General features: G+C 39.2%; 1 protein-coding gene across 2 annotated transcripts in view; it reads left to right on the top strand.

Moving 5' to 3' along the window:
- Positions 1-14,519: 14,519 nt before the first annotated feature.
- The window catches only part of PDE3A (phosphodiesterase 3A), a 277,604-nt gene continuing 264,660 nt past the window's right edge, over positions 14,520-27,463 (top strand). For both annotated transcript variants that reach the window (XM_037034006.1, XM_037034005.1), the window contains exon 1: positions 14,520-15,476. In XM_037034006.1, coding sequence (XP_036889901.1) covers positions 14,520-15,476 — 957 coding nt within the window. The remainder of the gene's footprint in view (positions 15,477-27,463) is intronic.

Raw genomic sequence — 27,463 nt, 5'->3', positions numbered from 1 at the left:
AACCTCCATTCTGCTTTTCGTAGTGGCTATACCAATTTACATTTCCATCAATGGTGCAAAAGTGTTCCCTTTTTTCTAGGTCCTCATCGGCATTTGTTATTTCTTCTCTTTTTAATAAATAGCCATCATAACAGGTGTGAGCTTTCTTCTCTATATCAAAAATGGAAGATTATATAGATTTTTTGATATTAACTAGGTGGGTAGGTTACTTTACCCATGAACTCTATTTTAGTAAAGTAAAGGTGATTGTTTCAAGTTAGGAACCCCCAAAAGTAAACCCAGAGACAAGGATTTGAATGTGAGAAATTTATTTGGGAAACAATCCTCAGAATGCACTGGTGGAGGAGAGGAAAAGAAAGAAAGGAAAGAAAACAGGTTCATTAAATGGCAGGTTCCTACCAATGGACAGCTGGAGCACAGTCTCATTGGGAGCTTCAGAGACACAGTGCAGAACACCATCTCTCAACTCCCTCACCTGAGGTGTAAGAAAGACAGTGTTAATTTATAGTTCCTATTTGTTATTGATTGAGGAGTGACTCCCAGGGACGTGGCTTCTGGCCTGTGTCAAGTGTTAGTTGAGCACGGACCTGTGGTTAAAGAAAGACGCTGTGCGTGTAAGCACACCTATTTACAAAAAGAGGCTGTAGCCATGTTCAGGGAGAGCGAGTGCTGGTTGGCAGGACACTAACACCTACAGTAGTTCACCTCTTGCACCGCCCAGATCCACTCCTGCCCTGCTTGAAGGTAATCTGTTCTCCTACCTGTTACTGATTGTACAAAGGGGTGGCAGTCAGTCTCTCTCTCTCCACAGCCAGAGAAAGTCCTCAGGCATAGATTAGCAATAAGGAGTTACTGGTGTGTACAATTGAGGGGGTGTTTGTTATAAATGAGGGCTGTGGTGTTGTGATTTATAATATGAAAGATATAGTCGGTGTTCATCCCATTGCTGGTACAGAGCTCCTGACGCTCTTGGATTTTCTGAGTGACAAGAGCAATGAAGAAGCCTTTTATGTTAATAAGGTGACTTTTGGAAAGCACCTGGGAATGGGGCTGGTCTCCAGGAACACCAGCCATATGATTAGAGGATTGGAGCTTTCAGTCTCCGCTCCCTGACCTCCAGGGAGGGGACAGGGCCTGGAGGTTGAATCAGTAACCAATGGCCAATGATTTAATCAATCGTGCCCATGCGATAAAGTCACCATAAAAACTGAAAAGGAGAGGGCTTGGAGGTTGGTGAACACACATGGAGAGCTGGGGAGAGTGGCACCCTGGTAGAGAGTATGGAGACTTTGGTCCTTTCCACATACCTTGCCCTGTGCATTTCTTCCACTCAACTATTCTTGAATTATATCCTTTTATAAGAAATTGGTAAACTAGTAAGTAGAATGTTTCTCTGAGTTCTCTGGGCCTCTCTAACAAATTAAATGATATGAGGAGGAAATCACTTGAAACTTTCAATCTACAGCTGTTTGTTCAGAAGCATGGGTGATGATAACCTGGGCTTTCCTCTGGTGTCTATAGAAGCGGGTAGGGGATGCCTTGTAGGTAGACAGTGTCAGAGTTGAGATGAATTGTAGGACAACCAGCTGGTGTTTGGGAATTGCTTGCTTGATAGTGTGGAGGGAAACTTCCCACACTGGAGGGGCATTAGATATGAGGCCACAAACTACTGTGCCATGATATGAATTATACCCGAATGGCACAACATTTCGTTGTTACACCTGGACCCTATTGCTTTTATCACTCAGAGTGTTGTTTATTTTATTTTATACTTTATGTCATCCTTTGGACATCAAAAATGTCTACATAAGGAAGGCCCGAGGACAGAGGAAATTAAATAAAGCAAAACAAATACAACTCATGTCCTCCCAGTTTTCAGGATCTCTTCAGTGAGGACAGAGAAAGGCAGTTTTAAATGCGAGCAGGACTTGAACTACTCGGTTACACAACTGAGCACGACCTGTGAGTTTTCTGCAATCAAGGGCTAACAGAGAGTAGTCTGTTCAGATCCCACTTAGTTCTACTGCTGGGGTGCAAGAGGGAACTTATTTTAGCTGACAGCCCAAATATATTGGTTAAATTATTACCATTTTAATTTAGAGGCAGCTAAGAAAATATGTGTCAATTACTCCCAGTGACCACTGGATTCAAGATGTCTTTTCATTCATTAATTATTAAGGATTGGGCTTTTGTAAGGGGGTGATGGTGATCTCTCTCTCTACCTCACTCTCTCTCTCTCTCTCTCTCTCACACACACACACACACACACACACACACACACACACACCTCCTTCACAGAGGTGTTGTGAGGATTTCTGCCTGTGTGGTAGTGAAGTTCAGTTGCCTGCTTTGAATTTCTCAGTGGAAAAAAGTGTTATAAAATTTTAAAGTAAAAAATATACTTCTGCTAATAAGGATGTTGATCTTGAAATGCAACACGAAAACCAGAGGCTGGACATTTCAAGTTTGTAATGAAATACTCTAAACTGTGATCTGCTCAGACCCTGGGAGTTCAGCAGGGGTGGGCCCAGGGAAGACTTGGATGGAAGATGCTGCAGGATGTGGTGGCGGTGATTCAGTAGGTGGCCCTCTTCCATCCCAAGGTGGTCCGGAGCCAACTCCCAGCACTGGGTTACGGAGCCCTGGGCTGCAGAACCACCTATTGGATGAGATGTGTGCCTGAGGTTCTGACCACTTCTGCTCATTAAACATTCCAGGGCGTTTTTATAAGGTTAAGGATGTATCCTTGTGTTTTACAATCTGCTTCCAGTTGGGTAGCAATATCGGCTTCTTAGTAATTTCTAGACAAATAATTCACATGGGAATGTCAGGAAGATGATTAACATTTATATGGGAGAAAATTCAGATAGATTGCTTTAAAATTTTATCCTAAACTCTTATTTTAGGAGGTAGCAAAGCAAAACACCTGTTTGTGTAACATTCTTATTGGAATATACTTGTATTTGTGGATGAGAAATAAATTCCTTTGTCCATCAGCTTATATAATTAGGACTATCAAGGAACTGCTCCAGTATGTGTACAAGGTGTTGAAATGACTTGTATTTTAAGGGTGTTTCTGGGCTTTTCTTCAGTCCTTTGAATAATTGATATTTGGGGTAGCAAATGAAATAGGATACATAGTGAATGTTAATAGCTGTTTTAATTTAGAACAATCTGAAGTTTTTCTTGAGTGTTTAGCTATGTGTTACCTATAACTTCCAGAACACTTAATTATGTGTCTCCCCCTAACTTAACATGTAATGCATGAATTATAATCACAAAAGCTAGACCAAGAATTTCAAATGTAGTCTTAGTTATAAGTGAACTAGGTCCTCAAACAAGAAAAAAAAAGTGACAAAAAATAAAATCAGTCTAAAGATTAGGTCAAGTAGAGAAGGATGATTATCAGAGAAAACTTACACATTCCTGGATTTATTTAGCATCACTCCTTTTCTGGAATGGAAGAAGAACCACAGAGCTTTCTTCCAGGCATTGCTTACTATTCTTACAGAGATCAGAACGCCCCGTTTCTAGATTTTGGTTGAAGAAAATCATTGAGCCTAAGCTCTGTATGTAATTTGCCATTTCTGTGGAAAGTTACCATAGCTGTGTGGTTCCAGTAGAACGAAAAAAAAAAAAAGCCTCACAGTTTCAGTCAGAGGAAACTCAGATGAACTAACATGACACTCGTTTCTTGGTACCTGTGTGAAATATTGATTATATTGAAAAGCCCAGACAACACCTGCTTTTCTGAACTTCATATTAGTAGGTGGAATAATAGGTTTTTAGCTTTTTGTATTTGCATTTAAGTCTTTAAGAATATATAAGAGTTATCTGTAGACATGGATTACTTCTTTTCTACAGTTTCTACTGGTAATTATTTTTAATGCTGCGTTTTAAAACTTTTTCTACACTCTTACAACATAGTTATTGATTTCAAGCCACCAGAAATGGCACGGCCATAAATGAGATTGCCCTCTGGGGCCCATGCATTGGGAGAGGCAAGGATTTAGGAGACAAGTAGCCTAGATTCTGTAATTTCAATGCAACTACAAATAAAAAGAACATTGTAAGTGGAAGGAGTGTAGGATAACTAGTAAAGTGCCAGCTTGCTTTAGGTACATTTACCTAAAAATAAAAAGTACATTAATTGCTAAATCATGGCATCAACAGGCCTGGAATCCAGACTAAACTGTGGAGAATCTTAAATGAGTCACCTGAAGTATCTATGTTTCTGTGTCTATACCTATCCAAACTGGACCCTCATATCTGCTTCACCTGCTTCATATATTTCATAGTAAACAATGTCTATAAATCATCGGAAAGGAAACCATAAAACTATAAGTATTTTTAGGATAAAATATAATAACCAAAAGATGAAACTATTTTATTTTCTATATGTTTAGTTATTCATTTATTTTATTTACATGACCTGTAGCGATTGTTTCAAGATAAATTACCCAAACATCAGAAGAATCTCAATGTGTGAATAATACAGAAAAAGCCATTAAATTTTTTAAATGACATAACTAAGCACAGAAAGAATAGCAATTCCCCCTTTTACTAGTATGAGAGGTAATGTAGAATATACATTTTTCTTTTTATATTGTAGATGCATATGCAGTTGTAAGAAATAATTCAGAGAAGCCCATGCACCCAGTTCCCCCAATTTTAACATCTGGGAAAACTGAAGTGCAGTATCACATGCAGTGTGTCGGCGTCAATACTCTCAAGATAAAGCCCACTCTTGGCCCAGCAAGGGCCCCTCCCACTTCACTTTTACAGACACACACACTTCCTGCCATTCAACCCCCTCCCTGAACTCTGCGAACCACTAATCTGTTCTTTATTTCTATACTTTGTTGTTCATCTCAAAACTTTTACATGCCAGGGGTCATACAATATGTGACTTTTGGGGATTGACTTTTTTTTCACTCAGCATAATTTCCTGGAGAGTTCACCAAGTTAGCGTGTGTATCAATAAGTTTTCCTTTTAATTAGTATTTAAAAGGAATTAGTATTCTACCGCATATGCTTTTTAAACTCTAAACTAGGAATACTTTACTAGGAATGATGCTTTACCTGGGAGACCCTTGTTTTTGATGAAAGTGCAGAATGAAAGATTCATAACACATAGTAAGAGGGCTATCTCTCGCTGCAGTCTATTTTTTTTTTAGAATTCTGGTAGTTTATATGAATTACTATTGGAGGAAGTCATCAATAGGATGTGATTTCTGACGGACCTGGGAGCTGAACCCAGGCAGTTCTGAACCCAGAAAGTTCTCATTCCAGTCCTTGGAGTATGCTTTCTGGGGCCTTCTCTGCACTGGAAACTGCCCCAAAGACACAGCCTTAGAGAAAAAAATGTTGTTGGGATCATCAGGATGGTATATGTGACTGTCCCAGGCAAGGCCTCTGTAGAAACTTTTGCAGTGCTGGCTGGCAGGTAAGGAGATCTACTTGTCTTGTGGCTGCTCAAGAAAAGCCATGTATATAAGTTTCCTTGCTCATTAAACTTGCCACCTGTCAATCTGGAATGGTCTACCCTTTTTCTTGGTCTCTCTTTGCCCTCTGTGTCTACAAAACCAGCATTCCTGGATGATGCTGACAAGCAGGCATGAAGGCTACAAGAATATCGAAGGGCCAAAATTCATGTGGCCAATAAATTGTTCTCCCAACTGGGGATTTCTCTCTTGAAGTGAATAAAGCTTCATAAAGATTTCAAATATTTTAAATGCTTCTATGAAGAGAGAGTAACAAAGTCTTATTTTACATTTCTTCAAAAGCAGAATTGGGAAATATATTTGAGAAGCAGCAGCTATTTTTTCAGTTTTATTGCGATATAATTGACATATAATGTTGAAGCTTTCTAAGATTAAGAGCTCTCTCTTACCTGTTTCTTAAAGGTATTGAGGAGCCAAGACAATTAAATTAAGAAAATTGTCTTTCAACGAATTGTGTTGGGATAGCTAGCATCCACCCCCAACATCACATCACACACAAAAATTAATTCAAAATGGATCAATGACCAAAATGTAAGAGGTAAAACTATAAAATACTTAGATACAATACCAATAAAACAAGCAACAAAAGAAAATATATATAAAAGTTGGTCTTCATTAAAACTGAAAACTTTTATGCCTTAAAAGATTTTAGCAAGAAAGTTCAAGACAACTCATAGAATGGGGAAAAATATTTGCAAATCATCTCTGATAAGGGACTGGTATCAGAATATATTAAAAAAATCTTATGATGATTCAATGGAATATTCATCGAATGGAATATTATTCAGCCATAAAAAGAAATGAGTATCAATGCTTGCTACAAAATAGATGGACATTGAAAACATGCTAAGTGGAAGAAGTCAGACACAAAAGGCCACATATTACATAATATGACTTCATTTATATGAAACGTTCAGAACAGGTAAATCTGTAGAGATGGAAAATAAATTAGTGGCTGAAGGGAGAGGAAAGGGAAAGGAGGAGTGACTACGAACAGGAATAGTTTTCATGACAAGGCTGGGGAACCAGGAAATAGCAGGGGTTGCACACCTTTCTACATATACTGAAATCCACTGAATTTTACACTTAATTCAAAGGGGTAACTTTTATGATATGTGAATTATAATGCAATTAAATTTTTTTTAATGTAGTGGGATTTCTGAAATTTTTAAGATGTAAATTTTGATCAAGTCAAAGACAGAAAGTGGCTTCTAAATTCTTTTCAATGCAAATTATTTTGGGGAATTATATCTTGTATCAATTCATAATAAGTCCGGGAATCAAGAATCAGGAGAGCTGATTCTGCTGTCTTGGCTGTTTTATGAGCTTGAGCAAATTTCATTCCTCTGGGTCGTATGAAGATTAAGATAATAAATATAAAATTATTTAAAAACTGCAAAGTTGCTGATAGGTGTTATATTAGAATATTTCTAGAATTGTATAATTTATTCCTTTTATGAGTGAGTTAGAGTCCACTTTATAATTTTATTCTATTTTTTAAATGTGCTTTCTCCTTAGATTAATTTGAAAGGAAAAGAGCTGTGGGTGTTAGATTATTCAGGGTAGGTTTTCAATGACTAAATTATCTCTGTGTTTTCTCTTTATCTCTTCTTTCACCAATTTCCTAATTCTAAACATTTGGCTGACTATAATGTCCTCCAAAATGATAAGGAAGTTCAAAACACTTTGTTAACCTTTAGATAAACTGGTAGGTTTCATATTAAAGAGGATTAATTTCACAGATCAAAGATGTTTCTGGGCTATATATAAAATTTGTCCTGACATCTTGCTAGCACATGCACAGAAAAGTAATTTTGGTGCTATTGGAACTTCTGATGGTAAAATAAAAACTAATTTTAAAACTCAGTGGTGTTGGAATGTCAAAAGAACTAGTCTATAGTTGCATTTTTCTTTCTATCAAGCACCCTTTAAATGTTTCTCTATAAATATGCTCTAAAAATGCAAATCATCCTTAAGTTCTAATATTTTAGGATGGCCTGCCCATTCGTAGCAGCTGTAGAAATGAGATATTTGATCATGAAGTCAGTAAGAGCTGAGTCTTGGACAATTTATTGGTAATTGACTTGGCAGACAGTGTATTTTTTTTTGTTCTACTTCTCCCTGAAAGTAGATTTTTAATACTATTACATATTCCTTTTACATTTTAGTAAAATTCATTTCTCTTCATGAAATAGTACTTGAGGTGTTCTTTTACTAAAGAGGCCCACTTTTGTAGACTGTAGTGAATATGAGCTGTAAATTATTCATGGAGGTGATGTTACAGAAAATCCCTGCCAATGCTTCCCCTATTATTGCTTTCTGGCCACCTTCTTTCCCAACAACAGAATTTTTAATTTCTTTGATCTTTAAAATATTATTATTCTCTGGCTCCATCCAGAGTGCAGTGGAAGAGAAAATTTTTTTTAAGTCTTAAAAAATGAAAGCCCTGACCAGGTGGTTCAGTGGTTGGACCTTTGTTCCATGCACAAAAGGTTGCAGTTCCACCGAGGTCAGGGCATACACCTAGGTTGTAGATTCAATCCCTAGTCCCATCATGTTGGAGAGTCGCTCAGTGGCACCAGCTATGTTTTGAGTGTTCAACAACCCACATGTGTTTAGAAGCTACCATATTTGACAGTGAAATAGGAGAATTAGAATAGAAAACATCACAGAGGGTGGCTTGGAAAGATTATGAAGGTCCTTGTAAGTTGTTGTGAAGACTGGGTTCTGTAAGTGCAGAGGGAAACATTGGGACTTCCAGCCAAGATGGAGGCATAGGTAGATACACTGTGCCTTCTCACACAACCGAAAGAAGGATAACACAAATTTAAAAACAAAAAAAACAACCAGAACTGCCAGAGAATCAAACTGTATGGAAGTCCGACAACCAAGGAGCTAAAGAAACATTCATTCAGACCAGGGAGAGGGGTGAAGACGGGCAGCTGGGGCAGAGAGAATGTGTGGCAAGGGGTGGCCGGAGGACAGGGCAGTCCCACATTCGTATGCGAATAAATCGGGAGGAGAAACAGAGGAGTAAGACAGACCACAAAACCTAGGGTTCTGGCGTGGGGAATAAAGCCTCCAAACCTCTGACTGAAAAAACCTGTAGCCATTGTGGCAGCAGGAGAAACTCCCAGCCTCACAGGAGAATTCATTGGAGAGACCCACAGGGTCCTAGAATGTACACAAACCCACCCACATGGGAATCAGCACCAGAAGGGCCCAATTTGCTTGTGGATAGAGGAGAAAGAGACTGGAAGCTAGCGGAGAGCAGAGCAAGTGACACTGTTCCTTCTTGGACCCCTCCCTCACATACAGTGCCATAACACAGCATCCTGAGTTGCCCTGCCCTGCCTCTTATTATGTAAGAGGTGCACCAAACCAAACCAAACCAAAACAAAGCAAAACAAAAAAAAAGGACCCAAATTAAAGAACAGATCAAAGCTCTAGAAAAAAATACAACCAAGCCATGAAGAGATAGCCAACCTATCAGATGCACAGTTTTAAACACTGGCAATCAGGATACTCACAGAAATGTTTGAGTATGGTTGCAAAATAGAGGAAAAAGTGAAGGTTATGAAAAGTGAAGTAAAGAAAAATGTACAGGGAGACAACAGGGATGGGAAGGAAACAAGGACTCATATCAATGGTTTGGATCAGAAGAAACATTCAACCAGAACAGCATGAAGGAACAAGAATTCAAAAAAAAAAAAATGAGGAGAGTCTTAGGAACCTCCAGGACAATCTTAAACATTCCAACATACGAATAATAGGGGTGCCAGAAAGAGGAGAGGAAAAGCAAGAAATTGAAAACTTATTTGAACAAATAATGAAGGAGAACTTCCCCAGTCTGGCAAAGGAAATAGACTTCCAGGATGCCCAGGAAGCTCAGAGAGTCCCAAAGAAGTTGAATCCAAGGAGGCACATACCAAGGTACACCATAATTACAAGACACAAGATTAGAGATAAGGAGAGAATCTTAAAAGCAGCAAGAGAAAAAGAGACAGTTATCTACAAAGGAGTTCCCATAACACTATCAGCTGATTTCTCAAAAGAAACCTTACAGACAAGATGGGCTAGAAACAAGTCAAGAAGGGCAAGGACCTACATCCAAGATTGCTCTATCCAGCAAAGCTATCATTTAGAATGGAAGGGCAGATGAAGTGCTTTCCAGATAAGATCAAGTTAAGGGAGTTCATCATTCCCAAGCCCTTATTATATGAAATGTTAAAGAGTCTTATATAAGAAAAAGAAGATCAAGAATATGAACAGTGAAGTGACAACAAACTCACAGCTACCAACAACTGAACCCCCCAAGACCCCCAAAACAAACTAAGCAAACAACTAGAACGGGAACAGAACCAGAGAAGTGGAGATCACATGGAGAGTTATCAGTGGGTAGAAGGAGGGGTGCAAACAGGGCAAAAGGTGCAGGGAATGAGAAGCACAAATGGTAGGTACAAAATATGGGGAGGGTAAGAATAGTACAGGAAATGTAGAAGCCAAAGAACTTATATGTAAGACCCATGGGCATGAACTAAGGTGGGGGGAATGCGGGTGGGAGGGGGTGTGCAGGCCAGAGTGGAATAAGGGGGGCTAGAAATGGGACAACTGTAATAGCATAATCAATGAAATATGTTTAAAAAATAAAATAGTATCTCTATCAAAAAAACCATGGGAAGGTTTTAAGCAGAAAGTGACATCACTTGATTTACATTATGCTTTTTTAAAAAAAGATTTTATTTATTTATTTTTAGAGTGAGGGGAAGGAGAAAGAGAAGGGGAGAAACATCGATGTGTGATTCCCTTTCACAAGCCCCTTGCTGGGGACCTGGGGGGCAACCCAGGCTTGTGCCCCAACTGGGAATCCAAAGGGCAACCCCTTGGTCAATCCACTGCAGTCAATCCACTGAACTACACCAGCCAGGACGTGATTTCCATTTTAAAACTATTCTTCTGGCTGCTGTGGAGAAAATAAATGGTAGGCGAGCAAGGGCAGTTAGAAAGTTATTGCAGTTGTCCCATCTAGGGGTAATGAGGGATTTTTGGTTGGTTGTTATAAGAGGGATGGTAAAAAGTAGATGGACTCAGGATGTATTTTAGAGACAGAATCAAAAGGACCTGCTAATAGACTGGAAGCAAAGCGAGGTAAACAGAAAAAGGAACTGAGGGCAATGTCCTCTTTTGGGGTCTGAGCAACTAGGAAGGTTGCTCTGTTTTTATCGTGGGATGGGGAGAACTGAGGAGAAATAATTTAGGTGTGTGACACGTGGTGTTGGAAGAGCAGAGAGGGAGTCGGAGGTTAAGAATTTAGTTTTGGGGACATTATGTTTTAGATACCCTTCAGATATACATGCTTAGAGGTCAGGTAGGTGGAGAATGAATGAACTCATGAGTGTGAACATTTTTAATGTAACAGTAGAAATCTCTTAAGCATAACTGTATTTGACAAAGTGCAAAATATATGCAATGGGGTTAATTTCTAGATCCCCTTTACAAAGTACTAAGGAAACACATTCCTTAGATTTGTCTAAGTGGGGAGCTTTCCCAAGTCATTTGAATTTTTCTTTCCATTTCTACATTCTACTTTTCTTTGTGTGCCACACTTTGGCAGCATTGGCACTTTCTTAAATTAGGACTCATCGGTATCTGTAGAAAATGGGCAGTTATTGTTTCTGTTTAATTGCTCACTATCCACTTTATGTATTGGATCTTACTTCATTCAATATGCTTCACACGATGTTAGCCACTTCTTTGTTAGTATAGCTTTCTCCGTCTCTCTAAGAGCATTTTGTTTTCATTCATCTGCTTCCAGGTTCTGAATGGTAATGGGGGAGAGGGAGTGGAATCTACCTTTATTTATTTATTTATTTATTTATTTATTTATTTATTTATATTTTGAAGTGTTTTTTAAACTTTTATTTATTTTTTAGAGAGAGGGGAAGGAAAGGAGAAAGAGTGGGAGAGAAACATCAATGTGCGGTTGCCTCTCATGTGTCCCCTGCCAGGAACTGGCTTGCAAGCCAGGCGTGTGCCCTGACTGGGCATCGAACTGAGATCTGCTGGTTCGAAGGCCTGCACTCAATCCACTGAGCTACACCAGCCAGGGCTACCTTCTTTCTTTTAGGGGGCACAGATCACTTTCTGGTTGCAATTTTCATTGAGAATGGGGAGAAAGCCAGATGATAGGTCACTGCCCCTGTGGTACTATTGAGCACCTCAAGGATGTCATTGTTTAACATACAGACCTAGTATTTTTGTTTTGCTGCCATTAACGAATGCCATTCTTTTCTTTTGTTACAATTTTTCAATGTCTTCATTTAATCTTTTGCAAGTTCAGTTTATGGTTGATTTTTTCCCTAAAGAAATGAGATAATTGTGGAAGTTGGGGACAGAGAAAACCGAAATAATAAAATTCCCCCACTATATTTATCTTTCTTTTTTCTATCTTTCTTTGTAACTGCGATATATGTATAGATTTTTACAATTTTTTAAATTCTAATATGCTATTTTTGATGCTAATGAATATAGCATGATTTCCCAATCTAAGCTTTTTTTTTTTTACATTTTTTAAATTTTTACTCTGAAGTGTCCCAGGTAGGTTCTGGTACATGAATCATATGTCTAAAAAGGAAACTCAAAAAAGTATGTGTGCATGCTGGGGGGCTCATTTGTCTTTGGCAAAGACATTGCTGCTCCTGTTTCCTTAATTATTAAGCAGATGGTGCTCACTGCCGTTGACTAGCTGCCCAACTAGTTTTCCATGTGGTCGCACAGTTTTGGACATCTGATGGGAGATGCTGTATCATCACAGCTCCTTATATCTGTTTACGTCATAATATTAACATTAATATTAATACCTGCCTCTACCTAGAGCAGGCTGTTTCCCATGAAGCTAAGTTTAAGGCTTAAGTCATCTTCTCTCCTACCTCCATGAACTAATTTTATCTCAAGAATCTCCTCCTTTGGATTGTCTTTATATTGTCTCATTTCTACATACAAAATACAGTGGCATATCGAACCAATTATCTAAATATCCCAGCCTACAAACACTCTTTAACCTGGAATGTCAAGACAATTAAAACAAAATGGATTATCGATACTGTTATTATTGAAGGCAAATGACATCTGAGATGGTCATTAAAAATGCACAAGAGTGAACTCTCATGTTCTTGTTTTAAGTGTAAAAAGAAACTAGTCCCCAACACTGATGGATTTTAAAAAGTCCATTGAACAGATATTGAATTATTTTCATAACCTGCTGAAAAAGTTAACTTGAACATTTTCCTTTAGTTTCTCAATACATTACTACAGTACATGAGTAGGGTACTCTGTAAGCATAATAACTAGGCCCCTGATTTTTTTTTCTCATAAGTTTTCTTCAGGGTAGACATAGTATTTCACAACCCTAGTCCTCTGAGCTCTTTCCTAGTGTTAACCGACCTGTCTTCACCAACTCCCCTTGAGATTTCTTTATAGTACTGACTATTTGGGTTTCCAACTTTGTAAACCTTCTGGAGGCCAGGGTCACTAAATCTCAGAGTAATTTACCATCTACCACCACCAACCGATGGCTAATACTCTCACACACTGGATTTTTTAAGTAACAATTTTAAAAAATGCCCCTCCCTTCTCTTTTATAATAATATGGTGTGACTTGCTGAGATTTTCCACCATTTGAACCAACAGGAAAGGCTTGGGATTTCCGTCGAAATAAAGACCTTGAAGGTGTAACTGACTTGAAGACCTAGGAGCATCTTTGAATGACTCAGACAGATGTGGCTGTCATCTTTAATGACAGTAGGAAGTATGTTGTTCCTATCGCCTGCCAAGTGGCCACGCACAGTCTTCTTTTCCAACGTCCTAGAAAGCTCAGAGAGCCAGCCGCAGAACCTCGCACCCCAAAGCTGCGGCGAGCTGGGCGGTGGACCCCCGGCAGCAACCCTTTCCCCAGGGGGCTGGAGGTGTGGGCCCCACTCCGGGGCGAGGAGAGAGGGAGCCGAGAGCAGCGCCTCCTCCGGGGAAGGGGGCGGGAGCTAGGCTGGGAAAGCGTTCCTAGGGAGTTGCCTTAAAGAAAGAAAGCGGAATTGCCGATCACTCCAGTTGCCTACTTTTTTTTTTTTAAATACAGTTTTACCCGGTGATCTCCACTCGCTTCCCTCTGCAAAACCGCCAATTACCACCAACCTCGCACTGAAAAGAAAGGGAGAAAGGAGAGAGAGAGAGTAAATCTCATTCTCCCTTCTTACCTTCCCTTTCCTCTCACCCTCCCTTCCTCTCCAGCTCAGTCGCTCTGCCTCCCTCCCTCCCTCCTCTGGCGGCAGCCTCTCTGCTCTCGGATTGTGTCTCTCTCCGACGGGACTTAGGAACTTCTTGGTTATTTCTCAGCCCCCTCTCCACATTTTCCATCCTATGCCATGAACCGGACAGACGGACGCAGGGGAGGCTTTGCTTTCTGCCCCTGGGAATGGCGGTTTGCTTCCTGGGGCCCTGCGGGGGAGGATCGGCCACGGAGAGAGAAAGAGTGATAGAGACAGAGCTGCGGGGAGGAGGAGAAGGGGACCTACATCTGCCGCGGGCCGGGCGCGCAGCAGCGCGGCGCCGAGCTGCGCCCGAGATGGCCCAGAGCCTGCTCTTCGCCCCGGGATCCTCCGGCGTCTGCGGCCCCCCTGGTGCCCGACGCTTCGGGCAACATGTAAAATCCTGAAGTGGGAAGAGACCCCGGAGGGTATCATTCGGGGTGGGGGTGGAGCAGAGAATTTTTAAAAGCGTTTCAAAGTGAGAAAAGGAGGAAGTGTGTTTCTGCCTGTGTTCGCTTTTAACTTGAAGGCTTCTCGTTGGAGCATCTAGGGTTCTCCAGGAGTTATTCGAAAGCTGAAACTTTCAGTGGCTCGTGAGCCTGGGGAGAGGAGGGATCCCGAGGGTGGGACTGGGGAGAGAAAGGTGGTGTGTGTGCGCGTTGGGGGTCGGAGCGTTGGGGGGGGGCGCTCGGGGAGTCGGAGAAGAGGGTACACCATGGCAGCGCCCGGCGAGGTCGCCCGAATCAATGACAAGCCCAGCCGAGGCGGGGCGAGTCAACCCCCCGCGGCGGGCCCGGAGAGCCGGGGTCGCCTTGGCCCCTCTTCGCCGCGGGACTGCCACAGCCGTGGCTGCTGGGGAGACCTGGTGCTGCAGCCGCTCCGGCGCTCGCGGAAACTTTCCTCCGCACTGTGCGCGGGGTCCCTGTCCTTTCTGCTGGCGCTGCTGGTAAGGCTCGTCCACGGGCAGATCGGCTGCGACCTGGCGCAGAGCAAGGAGGAGGCGGCGGAGGAGGAGGAGGAAGCGCCCCCGGGAGCAGAAGGGGGCGTCTTCCCGGGGCCTCGGGGAGGTGCTCCCGGGGGCGGCGCGCCGCTCAGCCCCTGGCTGCAGCCCACGGCGCTGCTCTTCAGTCTCCTGTGTGCCTTCTTCTGGATGGGCTTGTACCTCCTGCGTGCAGGGGTGCGCCTGCCTCTGGCCGTCGCGCTGCTGGCCGCCTGCTGCGGCGGGGAAGCGCTAGTCCAGATAGGGCTGGGCGTCGGGGAGGATCACTTACTCTCGCTCCCGGCCGCCGGGGTGGTGCTCAGCTGCTTGGCCGCCGCGACATGGCTGGTGCTGAGGCTGAGGCTGGGCGTCCTCATGATCGCCTTGACTAGCGCGGTCAGGACCGTGTCCCTCATTTCCTTAGAGAGGTTCAACGTTGCCTGGAGACCTTACCTGGCGTACTTGGCCGGCGTGCTGGGAATCCTCCTGGCCAGGTACGTGGAGCAAGTCTTGCCGCAGTCCGCGAAGGCGGCCACGAGGGAGCATTTTGGGTCCCTGGCTGCTGGAACCAAGGAAGATATCCCGGTGTTAAAGAGGAGGAGGCGGTCCAGCTCCGTGGTGTCAGCCGAGATGTCGGGCTGCAGCAGCAAGTCCCATCGGAGGACCTCCCTGCCTTGCATACCAAGGGAACAGGTAAGCACTGGCGGGTCCCCTCTCTCGCCTCTCGGGAAAACTCGAAACATTTGGGAACGCGCGAAGTGGAGGGAATCTGAGGGCTGGAAACTAAAGGAAAGATAGCCTAGAAAAGTGGTTTAACTTCAGACATCAGAAAAGTACCGAGTTTTTCCTCCCCCTCTCGGGCAATATTTTATAACTCGAACAACAGGAACACGATTAAGAAATAAACTAGATGGCATTTGCATGCAGTTTCTTCCACAGCTGGGCCAGCCTTTTAGATCTGCTACACCTGGTGTATGGCTTCCTTACATTTGAAAGTGCACTCATACTTTTCTGCTTTAGCAGGAATTTCCGAATTAAGTTTAGCATATTTCAGCTGTGGGTGATATTTTTTCAAAACACGTGGATTTTACTAGGTTTCTTTCTATTTCTTTTAATAAAATTTTGAATTCTAAAGTGACAGGTAAACATTTATGGAAATCAGCAAAAAGGATTCGAAAGTCAATCAGGGCTTGTCTGAAGGTGATGTATTGATACACACTTTCTGGTTTTGCAGTGGGTGTTACTTGAAGGGACTGTATCTGGTGGTGCCCAGTTTGTTTTTAAATGTAATCTGAGGACATATGTGATTACATGGTAATGTGTTTTGGATCATAAGTATAAACTTCAGTTTGGGGAACAATAAACTTGGGTGAACTTCAGAATTTATCAAACTTGTGAACTGTGCTGTCCGTGTCCACTACAAATAATTCTCTGTAGTACCTACCTACTTAAGTAGATAATTAGAAGGTCAAATAGATTTATACAGGCTGTATAGGAAACACTAATTCAGGAGGACATTTCTAAGATTGCTGGTGATATAAATTTTTCAGAAAGAAGAAGGAGGAGGAGGAATCTAGAATTGTGAGTGAAGTTGTCCTAGATAAAGTTCAGTGAATTTGGGAGATGAAACTCCTTATTATCATTAAGCTTTTTAAAAACCATAGAATATAGTTGCTATAATGGGCATAAAAAAACAAATCCAATTTTAAATTTAAATTGTATTTGAAAAGGTGTATTTAAGTTTTTACCTCTATTACAAGCAGAATTGACACGGGGTGCGGGTGGTGGAAGCTGGTTATATACAACAAGTGGAAATTTACACTTTTCCCACTTAAATTTGTGCCTATTTATGGCACTATTAGGGACAACAGTAGGGAGGGGGAGGATACCTTAAGATATAGTAAGTGTTTTCTTTGTAGTTTATTCTGTGGATAATCATTTAGATATTTCTAAGAAATAACAGTCACCATATGGTGTGGGTGGCTAGTTTGTTTCTGAAATGGAGTTGATTACACAGACTGGGGTTGTTTGACATTATTTAGCAGAATGGATGCCAGCATCACAGCCTCTGTGTTTATTTTAAAACAAATGTACTTATTTAGCTGTTGGTTTAGATAAAGCAAATATTTTGTGGGTGTAAGCATGAGAGTGAGTTTTCAAAGTAAAGCTTTAAGAGTCAAGTTAAAAACAACTGCACTGACTGATACTTAGTTCTGGTAGAAATTTTGAAATCACCAGAATAAAGCAAGCTACATTCAAGGTAATTTAATTTAAACCAATTAGGGGGAAGAAGAAGGTGTTTAGATGCAGTGTTAATTAACCCATGGATTTTTATTGGTTGTTGGAAAACTTATGAGAAAATACCTGAGCATTGCATTTTTAAATGCTTTGCTGATTGATGTTGTTAAAATGGATATTTGTAATCTATTTTGATTATTTTGGGGAGGTACTGTGTTTGTAAATTTGTGTTTATGAAAAATATTCCAGAATGAGAGACTTTATCTCATGTGGTTTGATGGGAAAACAAAGTTACATTTAGCTTCTTGATGTTTTAGACCCTTGATATTTTAATGAGGGCATGAGTGAGTGTGTTACATATTACTAAAGACTAGTTTTTATATATGACAAATTAAAGTTGTTGCTAAGGGTAATTGTTTAGGGTGGATAGCAGCTAACGTGGAACAGTATTTATGAGATAGGGCAATATCTCATTCATTAGCATAACTGAAACATTCAGGAGCAATATAGTAAATGGCTTACCTGTTTTATCATAAGGAAACAAACTTCTGGTTAAGGGTGCAAAGTGTACCACTGTCGTCTGCAGACTTTATCAGGAATCAAAATACTTATCAAACACATGTATAACATTCCCCTGAATGCTACCTAACTAGTTCTTTGCTGAAAGAATGTCTGTTCCCGACTCAAGACAATACTCAAGCAACAGGTGAATTTTAAATAGAGGTGTAAAGACAAAGCACAGAGAGTCTGGGAGAGGCCTCTTGAAAATTTATTGGACTTTGCTCAGTGTGAGGCTCAAGGGAGAGAGAATGCCAGCCTTTTCCTCGTGAATGATAGTGGCCACTTGCTTGTGAGCTCTCTCTCTTCAGTGACTCAATTCCAGAAGGTCAAGGACAGTGGATGATAAAACTGTCATAAGACGAATCAACTGACAGATGTATTTCTTTCTCTCTCTCCCTTCTGTCCTTCCTGAACCATAATTGAATATAGACTGAATATTACACATGGAATTGAGTTTTACAGCACTGATGATGAAGACAAGTTCAAGCAAAGAAAGGAGACGTAGGTCTAGTCTTCAGTCAGTGAATTCATCTGAGCTGGGTGTGTTTTAATGCAAGTCAAGGTATTTTTGCCCTCAGTAAAGAGTAGACTAAGTGTGTAACATTTGTGTGGGTTTTAGCTCAGTCCTATCAGCCCAGAATTCCCAAGGCTGAGGGCAATGTTGACGATCAGTGTGTTCAGCTGTACTTTTCTGTTTGGCAGTATAATGTTAGGAAGGCAGATGTTTCCCTTAAGGTGTATGTGCCTTTTCTAAGTAGATGTTCACATCCAAGAGTAGGCATGTCTCTCTCGAGTTACCCCTGTATCCTCCAAACACTGGAATATAGAGGTACCTAGAATTTCTTGTATTATTAGATATAATATGATTAATAAATATGACACTTTTCAACATAAAATGTCAATTATGCAATTTTACCACTTGGGAATTATATTTAAAGGGATGTCTCTATTCTCTTTTTTAAAAAATATTTTATTCATATATTTTTAGAGAGAGGGGAAGGGAGGCAGAAAGAGGAAAGAAACATTGATGTGCTGGAGAAACATTGGTTGGTTGGTTGCCTCTTGCATGCTCCCGAACAGGGACCTGGCCTGCAACCTAGGCGTGTACCCTGATTGGGAATTGAACTCTCGACCTTTAGATTCTCAGGCTGGTGCTCACACCACTAAGCCACACCAGTCAGGGTCTATTCTCTTTATATATCAAAGAACAACATTGGCTAGTCGTTCCTCTCTAATTATTGTGACCACCTTACACATTAATTTTTGAAAGATTCTAAGCCAATGTCATTTTATTCACTTACATAGTAAAAATAATTCAATATTTTTGCCTATGGTTTCACATAAAATAAGCACAAGGCATATGCCTCTCTTCATGAATGCATTTTACGACTTAATTACAAATTTTGCTGTGATAGGTACACTATCAGTCAGAAATGTGCAGCTATATACTTTATATTATGTAATTAAAAAATCAAAATAATTTTCCATGAGTATTTCCCTAAACTTCTCAATTAAACATCTTTGGCAAAAAATGATTTTTGTAGGAATGTCATGGAGTCTGGTGGTTGGTTATGAAAAGTAGAATCAAGTGTTTCATCGCCGACGTAAGAAAGATATTTTCAAGCAAAAAAGCAAACGACTGAACATAAAAAATAGGAGAAGAAGATGTGGTTTTGATGGCAGACATGCAGTGGGTCGTGTTATGTCTTTGGTAAAAAAATATAACTTGTTTTTATAGTACAGTTATGAAATACAGAAGTATTTTTTTGAAAATATAAAATATATTGTCCTTTAACTTCCTAAATGCATTTTAGTATCACATAACATATATCTTAAATTGAATACATTTCGGAAACAATTATGGGTTTTTAATTAAATCTTAGGTCCGTCTCATTTCAGTAGTGTAACTCAGCTGATACAAAGAACAATATGGATTATTTATGACCTGCTGACAGAATTAAAATTAATTAATGTCAACTTCTGTAAATATTAAAAAGGAAAAACAAGATTTTCTTATCCCTTGGGAAAGGTGAAGGAAAAGAAAATTTTTTGTGTGTGTATGGGGACAAAATTGTGATTTTACTTCGTGAATACAGATATTTAAAGCATACTGAGAAACTGTTTTAACTGACAGAAATAGTTAGTGAATCTATATAAATTTACAGAGGTTAGAAGCAGTCAAACAGTAATTTTACTCTTTCTGTATTGAGTCTAAAGTGTAAAAAGTTAAAACTGTAGAACTGAAAGAAATGCTGTGTATGCTGGGCTGTCATGTTAATTAAATAAACAACCAGAACAGTGAGTCTGTGTATGAAATACATTTTGAAAAGCCTGGGGGAGGGGGTGCAGGCAGGCAAGGGTGAGCGACACCGGTATGGAAAAACATTCATTATATCTGTAGTGACATTTGTGTGAATTTGTTGTATTATATTAGGAATACAGCTCTGAGAATAACCTCTTTAGGGCTCCGGTTGAATCGAGGCTATCCCACACTTAATTTCACTCCCATGTTAAATAAGTTCTTCTTTATTATGCTGAAATAAGATGTTTACGAACCTCAAAATTAGAAATATGCCTATATATTATATTTTAAGATTTCTATTTAATATGGTTTGTGCCAGTAACAGCCCAGTAGAGTCTATGTAGACTTCATTGAAGACTGGTGTTTAATCTATCAAAAAATGAGTTTATCTTGGGTTTATGGTAGAAGACCTCATTGTTGTGAGACGTAATCTCAGGGACAGAGAGGGTCCATGCCCCTGCTGTATCAGGTGGGGTCTGAAGAGGCTTCAACCCACGGAGGCAGTGCTTTTGCAAAAAGCAGGTTTCTCTAACTCTGGGAGAGGAGGCATAACCCTGCACATTTAGGGTGAGTTGTTTACTTAGTTGGCCACGCATCTCCTATTCCATGAAGTCTTCCTCCTTCCTCTTATCTTCTGTGAATGATAGTTAGAGTTGTAGTTTCTCAAAGAACCCTCAAATATATGAGATTTAAAACCTAATTCATACACTTTTTCTGCATGTATGTTTTCAGTACAGCTTTATTAGATAATTCATAATGAAGCTCAGACAGTTCAGACATCTCCATATGCTTATACCTAAAGATATGCTCTGTTAATATTCGAATGAACATTATTTTCTTTACACAGAAATGTACATGCTTTTAGTAATTACCTATGTGTACTTTTACTATTAATAGTATTTTTTTTTTTAAATGGAGGGCCCCTCGGGCCCTCCAGGCTGCCCTAGTGAATTGTCTTAACTTTGAACTGAGAATGTATGTTTTGCACGCTTGTCAACATAAAATACAGAGGTTTGATCTCTGGAGATGAAAACGTCCTAAAGATGTGCTTAAGTTGTAGTTCAAAGAAAGATCTTTCAGATATTCATTGTTATAAATGTTAGTTGGCCCTATATGTTTGCCATACAGGTGTCGTTATTGTTTTAAAAGAAGGTGATATCCTTAGCTGATGTAATTCATACAGGTCTTTGGTCCGTGAACTTCTCAAATATCTTATCAGGACTTTTAATCTGTACATTAGGCCTTGTGCTCAAAATCATATGAATTATACACAGACGGCTATGGGATGGCACCTGTCTTTGCAGAGCTCAGAGCCCACTTATGGAAATGAGATGTCAACATGAAAAAAGAGAAATCCCAGTAAAATATCCAAATGACTTCTTAGATAAATGTTGAGGTAATGCATATAATAGTTTAAAGCAGGTTTTAAATCTAGATCCAGAACCATTTATCTCTCCTGAGATTTCATGCAAAATGTCATCTGTTTGTTTTTCTGGAGATAGAGTCTGCAGTGTTACAGATTTTTCAGAAGGTCCTCAACGCATAATGCTTAAATATAAATGTTTTAGATTTTGAGCAGCTTTACGTTTTGAATGCAGGGAAAATCTTTTCTTTGGAATGGATATTAATTTAGTATATATTTATAGTAGTTTCGAAATAAAGGTAAATATTATAGGATTTAGGACATGTTATACTTCAGCGTAGTACAGTTGTTCATTTCATATCTTGAGATGGCTTATGGCTGTAACTAGTTTGTTGCGATGAAATCTGAAACTGATTAATTCTGTACAGTCTGTAGAGAGACTAGACTTAGTCTGATCTTTAGAGAGAAGGAAGCTGAGGGAGAGTCCGCTAAACGTACTTGGACGGCATGAGGGAAATGTTGGCTTCTATCCAATTCCTCTGCCGGACTTGAACATGTGGGGAAATGGAGTAGAAAAGGAGTCAGCCTGGTCATTTTAAGACTAGGTATCATTTGTGATTTTACATATGGAGCCAACTCTGAATACCCATTCGGAAGTAGAAGATTGTGTAAAACCATTGGATGTACAGAAACAGAAAACCCTTGAGCCCTTACAATGAACTTTCTGGTCATCAGATGTACCGGGCATCTTCTGGGATGTATTATTCAGGACTTTGCATCCCATGAATAAGTATCAGTTGCATTGCAAAGTCTACCTTTGCGGAGCCTTCATCTATCTCATCAAAGAAGACTATGCGAAGGTGGCTTAAATGTCGAATTTTGTCTTCATTTTAGTGTCTCAATAAATGGATCTAAAATGTTCAGGATTTCAAAATTCAAGCCAAAATTAATCTGCAAATCAGTAAAGCATTTCTTTGTTAGCACAAACCGCTGGTTGTTTTTGTTCACCTGAATTCCTTTGCACGGTTTCCTTAAGAATCCATTAACATGTAAGTAAATAGGACATAATGTTAGAGGAGGTTATAAAGAATGTTACATTTAGAAGGTGGAAAACTATTTGGGAAAAGTCACAAACTATGACAACTTCTGCCTGTTTGATTTGAGAGCTTTTGTTTATTTTTGAGGAATTTAATGATTATTAAGATTTTAAGTATGGTCAGTCCTGCTAAGATAGTAATAAAATTACTGAAGTGTGGTTATGCTCTTTTATCCTAAGAGTGTGAGTGGTCCTAAGGACCGCATTACGCCTGTTGAGGTGTGTGTTTCTATGTGTATGCATATGCGTGCACAAGTGGGAATGCCTGTGTGCACGAGGTTTTTCCCTCTGCCGGGAAATTACTTTGGTTGTATCAATTTCATGGAGAAACAGTGGCACCCAGTGGCTTCAAAGAAAACAGTTCTGTAAATGTTACAGGTAAGTGCGGTCCAATAGACACATAACACGAGTCACCTATGGTATTTAATTATATATTTTCTGGTAGCCACACAAGAAAGTAAAGAAGAAACAGATGAAATCCGTGATGATAATGTTTAATGCATCCATTGTGTCATGTCAACATAAAACCAGTATAAAAAATCAAGATATTTTGCATTCTGTTTGGTAGCGAGTCTAAATGTCAACATCCAGCGTGTGTCTCAGGCTTACAGCACACTCTGATTTGGTGTAGCCACATTTATAGTATTCCACAGATGCGTGTGGCTAGTGGCTACCTTACCGGACAGTACAGCCAAACATTTTTAAAGAGATGAAATACTTGAAAACTAATATTCAATGAGGTGTCTTTGCATACTAGAGGTGTCTGAATACTAAAGAGGTGTCTTCAGTTACAGTGGAAAGCCTATGTAGATTGAATGATAGCATTTAATATATAGTCGTTCAAATCTATATGTAGTGCCGATAGCTCGTGTTTGTACTACTAACTACTCTAATACTTGGCAAGTCTGTTTTCCCCTTTTTCTTCAGTTCATATTTTTGCACATATTTTAAAATATGATTATTGTAATTGGAGTGGGAGTTTAACAGAGTCCTTAATAAGGAACCTTTATGGTAATCTGATTTATAACACAGTATGAAGTTTTCCAGTTAACTTTGAATTTCATTCCGGAGTTCGATTCGTAACGGGGATTGCTAAGGTATACAGTGTGAACACGTGATTCATCACATTCATGGTAATTAGTCTGTAATTGGGTTATCTGATGTCTGTTTGGAAATGAAAATGCTTATGTTTATAGTGCAGGTTGATATCTCTGTAACTTAGGAAATTAAAGTGTCAAACCTTCTAGAACTTTAATGGATAGAAATTGTAACCGTGTCTGTGAGGGGCAGATGACTTTTCCCAATTGCTTATGTAGATACCACTCTCACGGATCTATGGAATGGAAATGGTTCCATTTTGTGTGTAGAGAGGATTGGCGAGTTTGATGGAGTAGAATTTCTAAACTAGGAACTGAGTTTAGGCAGCTTTTGGAGCTCTGTGTGATTTCAAACTTCAGGGGGAACTCTGAAAAATATGCATATGGGAAAGACAGTGACTTATTTTGTTTGTTTTAGTAGTTTATGATTTGTTGTATTTTTTCCATCACCATGCATACATTCACCATGCATACATTTCCCTCACCCTTATACATTCTTCCACCTCCATGTCCCCTTCCCCCTACAATGTCACATTCCTTTCCTCCCCCTCAACTCCGAATTCATGAACTCTAGGCCAGGTCTCAATGTCACATTGACAATTAATGAGAAAACTACTTTTTATATATAGTGCGTTCCTTTATATATATAGTTTCATAGAATGATTTGAAAGCGTGTGTTTATTTTGTGCACAATGGTTTATATCAGTGCGATGCTTACAGTGATTTTTGATTTATAGATCTCCCTTCTTCAAGCAAGACACATTTATCTTTGCATTTCAGAATGAAAATAGTGAGACCCACAGATTTTCATATATCATTAGGGAAACAACCTAAACATAACAAAAGGGAATGGAATTGCGGAACATAAAGAAGCACATTGGGCTGAGGTGGAGCTGTTGGCTTAAGGCAGACATCTTGAGGAAGCCGGGTGAAGAATAAAATGCCACATTAATCATCACTGCTACTTGAGAGAGTTTGTATTTGAATGTAACTAGTCATGTGCCCTGGCTAATTGCTCTAAATTAATGTAGTGGTTGATCTTACACCTTTTGAAAAAAATTTTTGGTTAGTCCTTGTTTCAACAATGTATGTGTTTGTATGTATGTATGTTTTTATATATTTTTCCAAAAAATGCATTTTCTTTTATTTTTTTAATCTGACAGAGTCTCCTCGGTTAGAGTGCATTTAAAAATTTAAGGAATGCCTTTTTTATCCCCACACCTCACAGCACCTTGTTGGAATATTGAAGTAATTTTATGCAAGAAGGTTGTGGTTTTGATTTAATAGGATTTTAATAAAAATTTTCCATCTTCTGAAGTAAGTTTAAATAACTGAATATTTATGCTATGTCTGTGGCAAGTGTTTCTTCCTCTCCAATATAATTCACTCAAATCTAGTGGAAATTTGAAGTCATCAAAATATTATTTTGGGGGGATATTTTATTTTCTGGCAACCCATGTGGAGTTAGTGTCCTTAGGACATTTGCAAACTTGTGTGAACACAAATAAAGGAAATAGTTCTTATTTTGAAACTAAGTATTTTAGAGAATCAAATGAACAGACCTGCTTAGGAAATAAATGCCTCCTCCGGAAGTAGTGTTTGCCCTTGTGATATGAAACATCCCCTTGTTTTGGGAGCTAGTCCTTAGAGGTTCTACCCCTCCGCCTCAGTCTCCCAGAGTTTGGAAAGGACAGAACCTGTTGAGTTGCCTAGGCTACCTTGAAAATTTGCTTTCAAGGCTCAGGAACTAAGGAAGTGAGATTCAGATCATCCAGTTTTCATTAGAGAAGGAATCAAACTTTTTAGCCTCTTTGTCTCAGCCATAAACATTTCCTTTAGAAAATTGTGGTCCAGTGCCTTGCTATTATAGATGATGGCTGGCAGGATAAATGGATGGGAAAGAAATAAATTACCTTTAATCTGAAATATTTATCTACCTTATCTTCTGAGACCGAGCTGGTGATTAAACCAATTCAAGTAAACTTCTGCAGAGAGAAGAAAAGAAATAGTCTATTAACTAGTCTATGGATATATATTTTAATATATTTTTATTGGTTGCACGTGTCAGATAAAAGGCTGAATTTGCCTGTGTCCTCACTGGTAGGAAGTCCCACATTCAGCATGAGTCCTATATATTTATTTTTAGCTCACCCCATCTGTAAATAGACAATGTTACCACCAAGATCACTGTAGTGAAGACTTTAGAAAGATATCTGAAATTAAGGTGTATTTTTTAGGAAAATAAGAATTCAACACTTTTTTTAGTTTAACACATTGAGAAAGAATGAACTTTGACTTGACTTTGTTCCCACCGCCGTCTACAAAGTGTCGGCAAGTCCTCCTCAAGGAGGGTGCTCCGTGAATAGCTGTTTTTCATGAAAAGGCTAATGTGAAGTAAACATCATCTGTATCTTATCTCATAACTGTGCTCAATTACCAAGTAGGTTTTGAGCCAGGTGATGCCAGAGACGACTTTGTGAAATTAACTCATTTAAAACGTCGCTTAACTGTAGTGCCGCTGCAATTGTGCTGAATAATCTAGATGTTGGGAAGCATAATTTCAGAGTCTTGGTGAACTGAAGAATCTAAATCAACAGTTTACAAGGTTTTATTAAAGTGACAAGCTTTTTAGTTTGGGGTTCATCTAGCTTTTAATAGAAACTGATTTGGAATAGATAGGCCAAATGAGAATATTTTGTTGCTGTGGTTTTAATACTTAATAAAGCTATTGCCACATCCTCTCCCTGAAATCAGAGGCGTCACTTTTGAGCGTGTTGGGTAGTTTATCATGCCTTTAGATTAACCGGGGTGCAGTGTTTAGATCGAGTTATTTTCAACTTACTTTTGTAGAGAAGTTTTTATTTTTGTCTTTGGAAGTCAAATGGTTTCATTAAGTAGATATTTTCGAAAGACTGCTACTACTGAAAACTTTCAGAGTTTAACATTTTTAAAAATATATTATTTAAAAAATATCTGCCCTGGCTGGTGTTGCTCAGTGGATTGAGTGAGGACCTGTGAACCAAAGGGTCACTGGTTCAATTCTTAGGGCACATGCCTGGGATGTGGGCCAGGTCCCCAGTAGGGGCCTTGTGAGAGGCAACCACACATTGACGTTTCTTTCCTTCTCTTTCTCCTTCTTTTCCCCTCTCTCCAAAAATAAATAAAATCTTTTAAAAAAAGTAAAACATTTAAATATTATTTCTATTTGAAAAAATGTAGTATACACTGAGAATTTAGCTATAAATTGATTTATATTTTGAAATAATAAAAATATATTCTTGTAAAGAAGCTATTTCTAAATTTATTTGACATTTAAATAAAAATTTAGAAGAAAAATCTTTTTAAACTATAGTTTTATTTGGGAATAAGAAAGTAACAGAGTATTTGTACCATTTTGAATAGTGTTAGTTTTTATTTTTAATGATTTGTTTTTTCTATATAAATGGGGCATAAATTGTAGCACAGTTATTTATTAAGGCAGTATTCTCATTTGTTTGCTTCTCTTTATTCCTTTTTACTTGAGCAATAATTGGATTGGGTCTTTCCAACCCTTTTAGAGAATGACAACTAAGTCTTTTAAAGGTTTTTCAGAGCAACTTCTGCAAGCAATTAACTAGTCCTAAATGAAAAGTGTGAGAATTCAGTTGGGAATGTTGGATTGCAGATAGAACTGAACACTGACTAAGCAAGTTATCTAAATAATAAAGTGGCATTCAGAAATGGTTACTGCCCACAATAAATTTGTGAAAGAACTTAATGCTAGTATTTTACTTGTGCAGGAAGAAGACTAGATCCAAATCAAAACAATAATTCCTCAGTTTTTAAAAAACAATATTTATTGTGTGGTCTTATGGTACACTTAAAGTCTAGAACTCTCTGTGGTTTAGAAAGAGAAGCACCTGAGAGAGTCGCACCTGGACACTGGGCAGGTGGGTGAGCCATGCTTGGCTTAGAATTTGTTCTGGACAAAAAAGACTTAGGTTACTTTTCAGAGGTCAAAATGCTCTTCATGAACATTCCTGA

This window comes from Sturnira hondurensis, unplaced genomic scaffold, assembly GCF_014824575.4.
Source record: "Sturnira hondurensis isolate 20B ecotype Veracruz unplaced genomic scaffold, ASM1482457v3 Scaffold0021795, whole genome shotgun sequence".
NCBI lineage: Eukaryota > Metazoa > Chordata > Mammalia > Chiroptera > Phyllostomidae > Sturnira > Sturnira hondurensis.
This window is presented reverse-complemented; position numbering and strand designations above follow the sequence as displayed.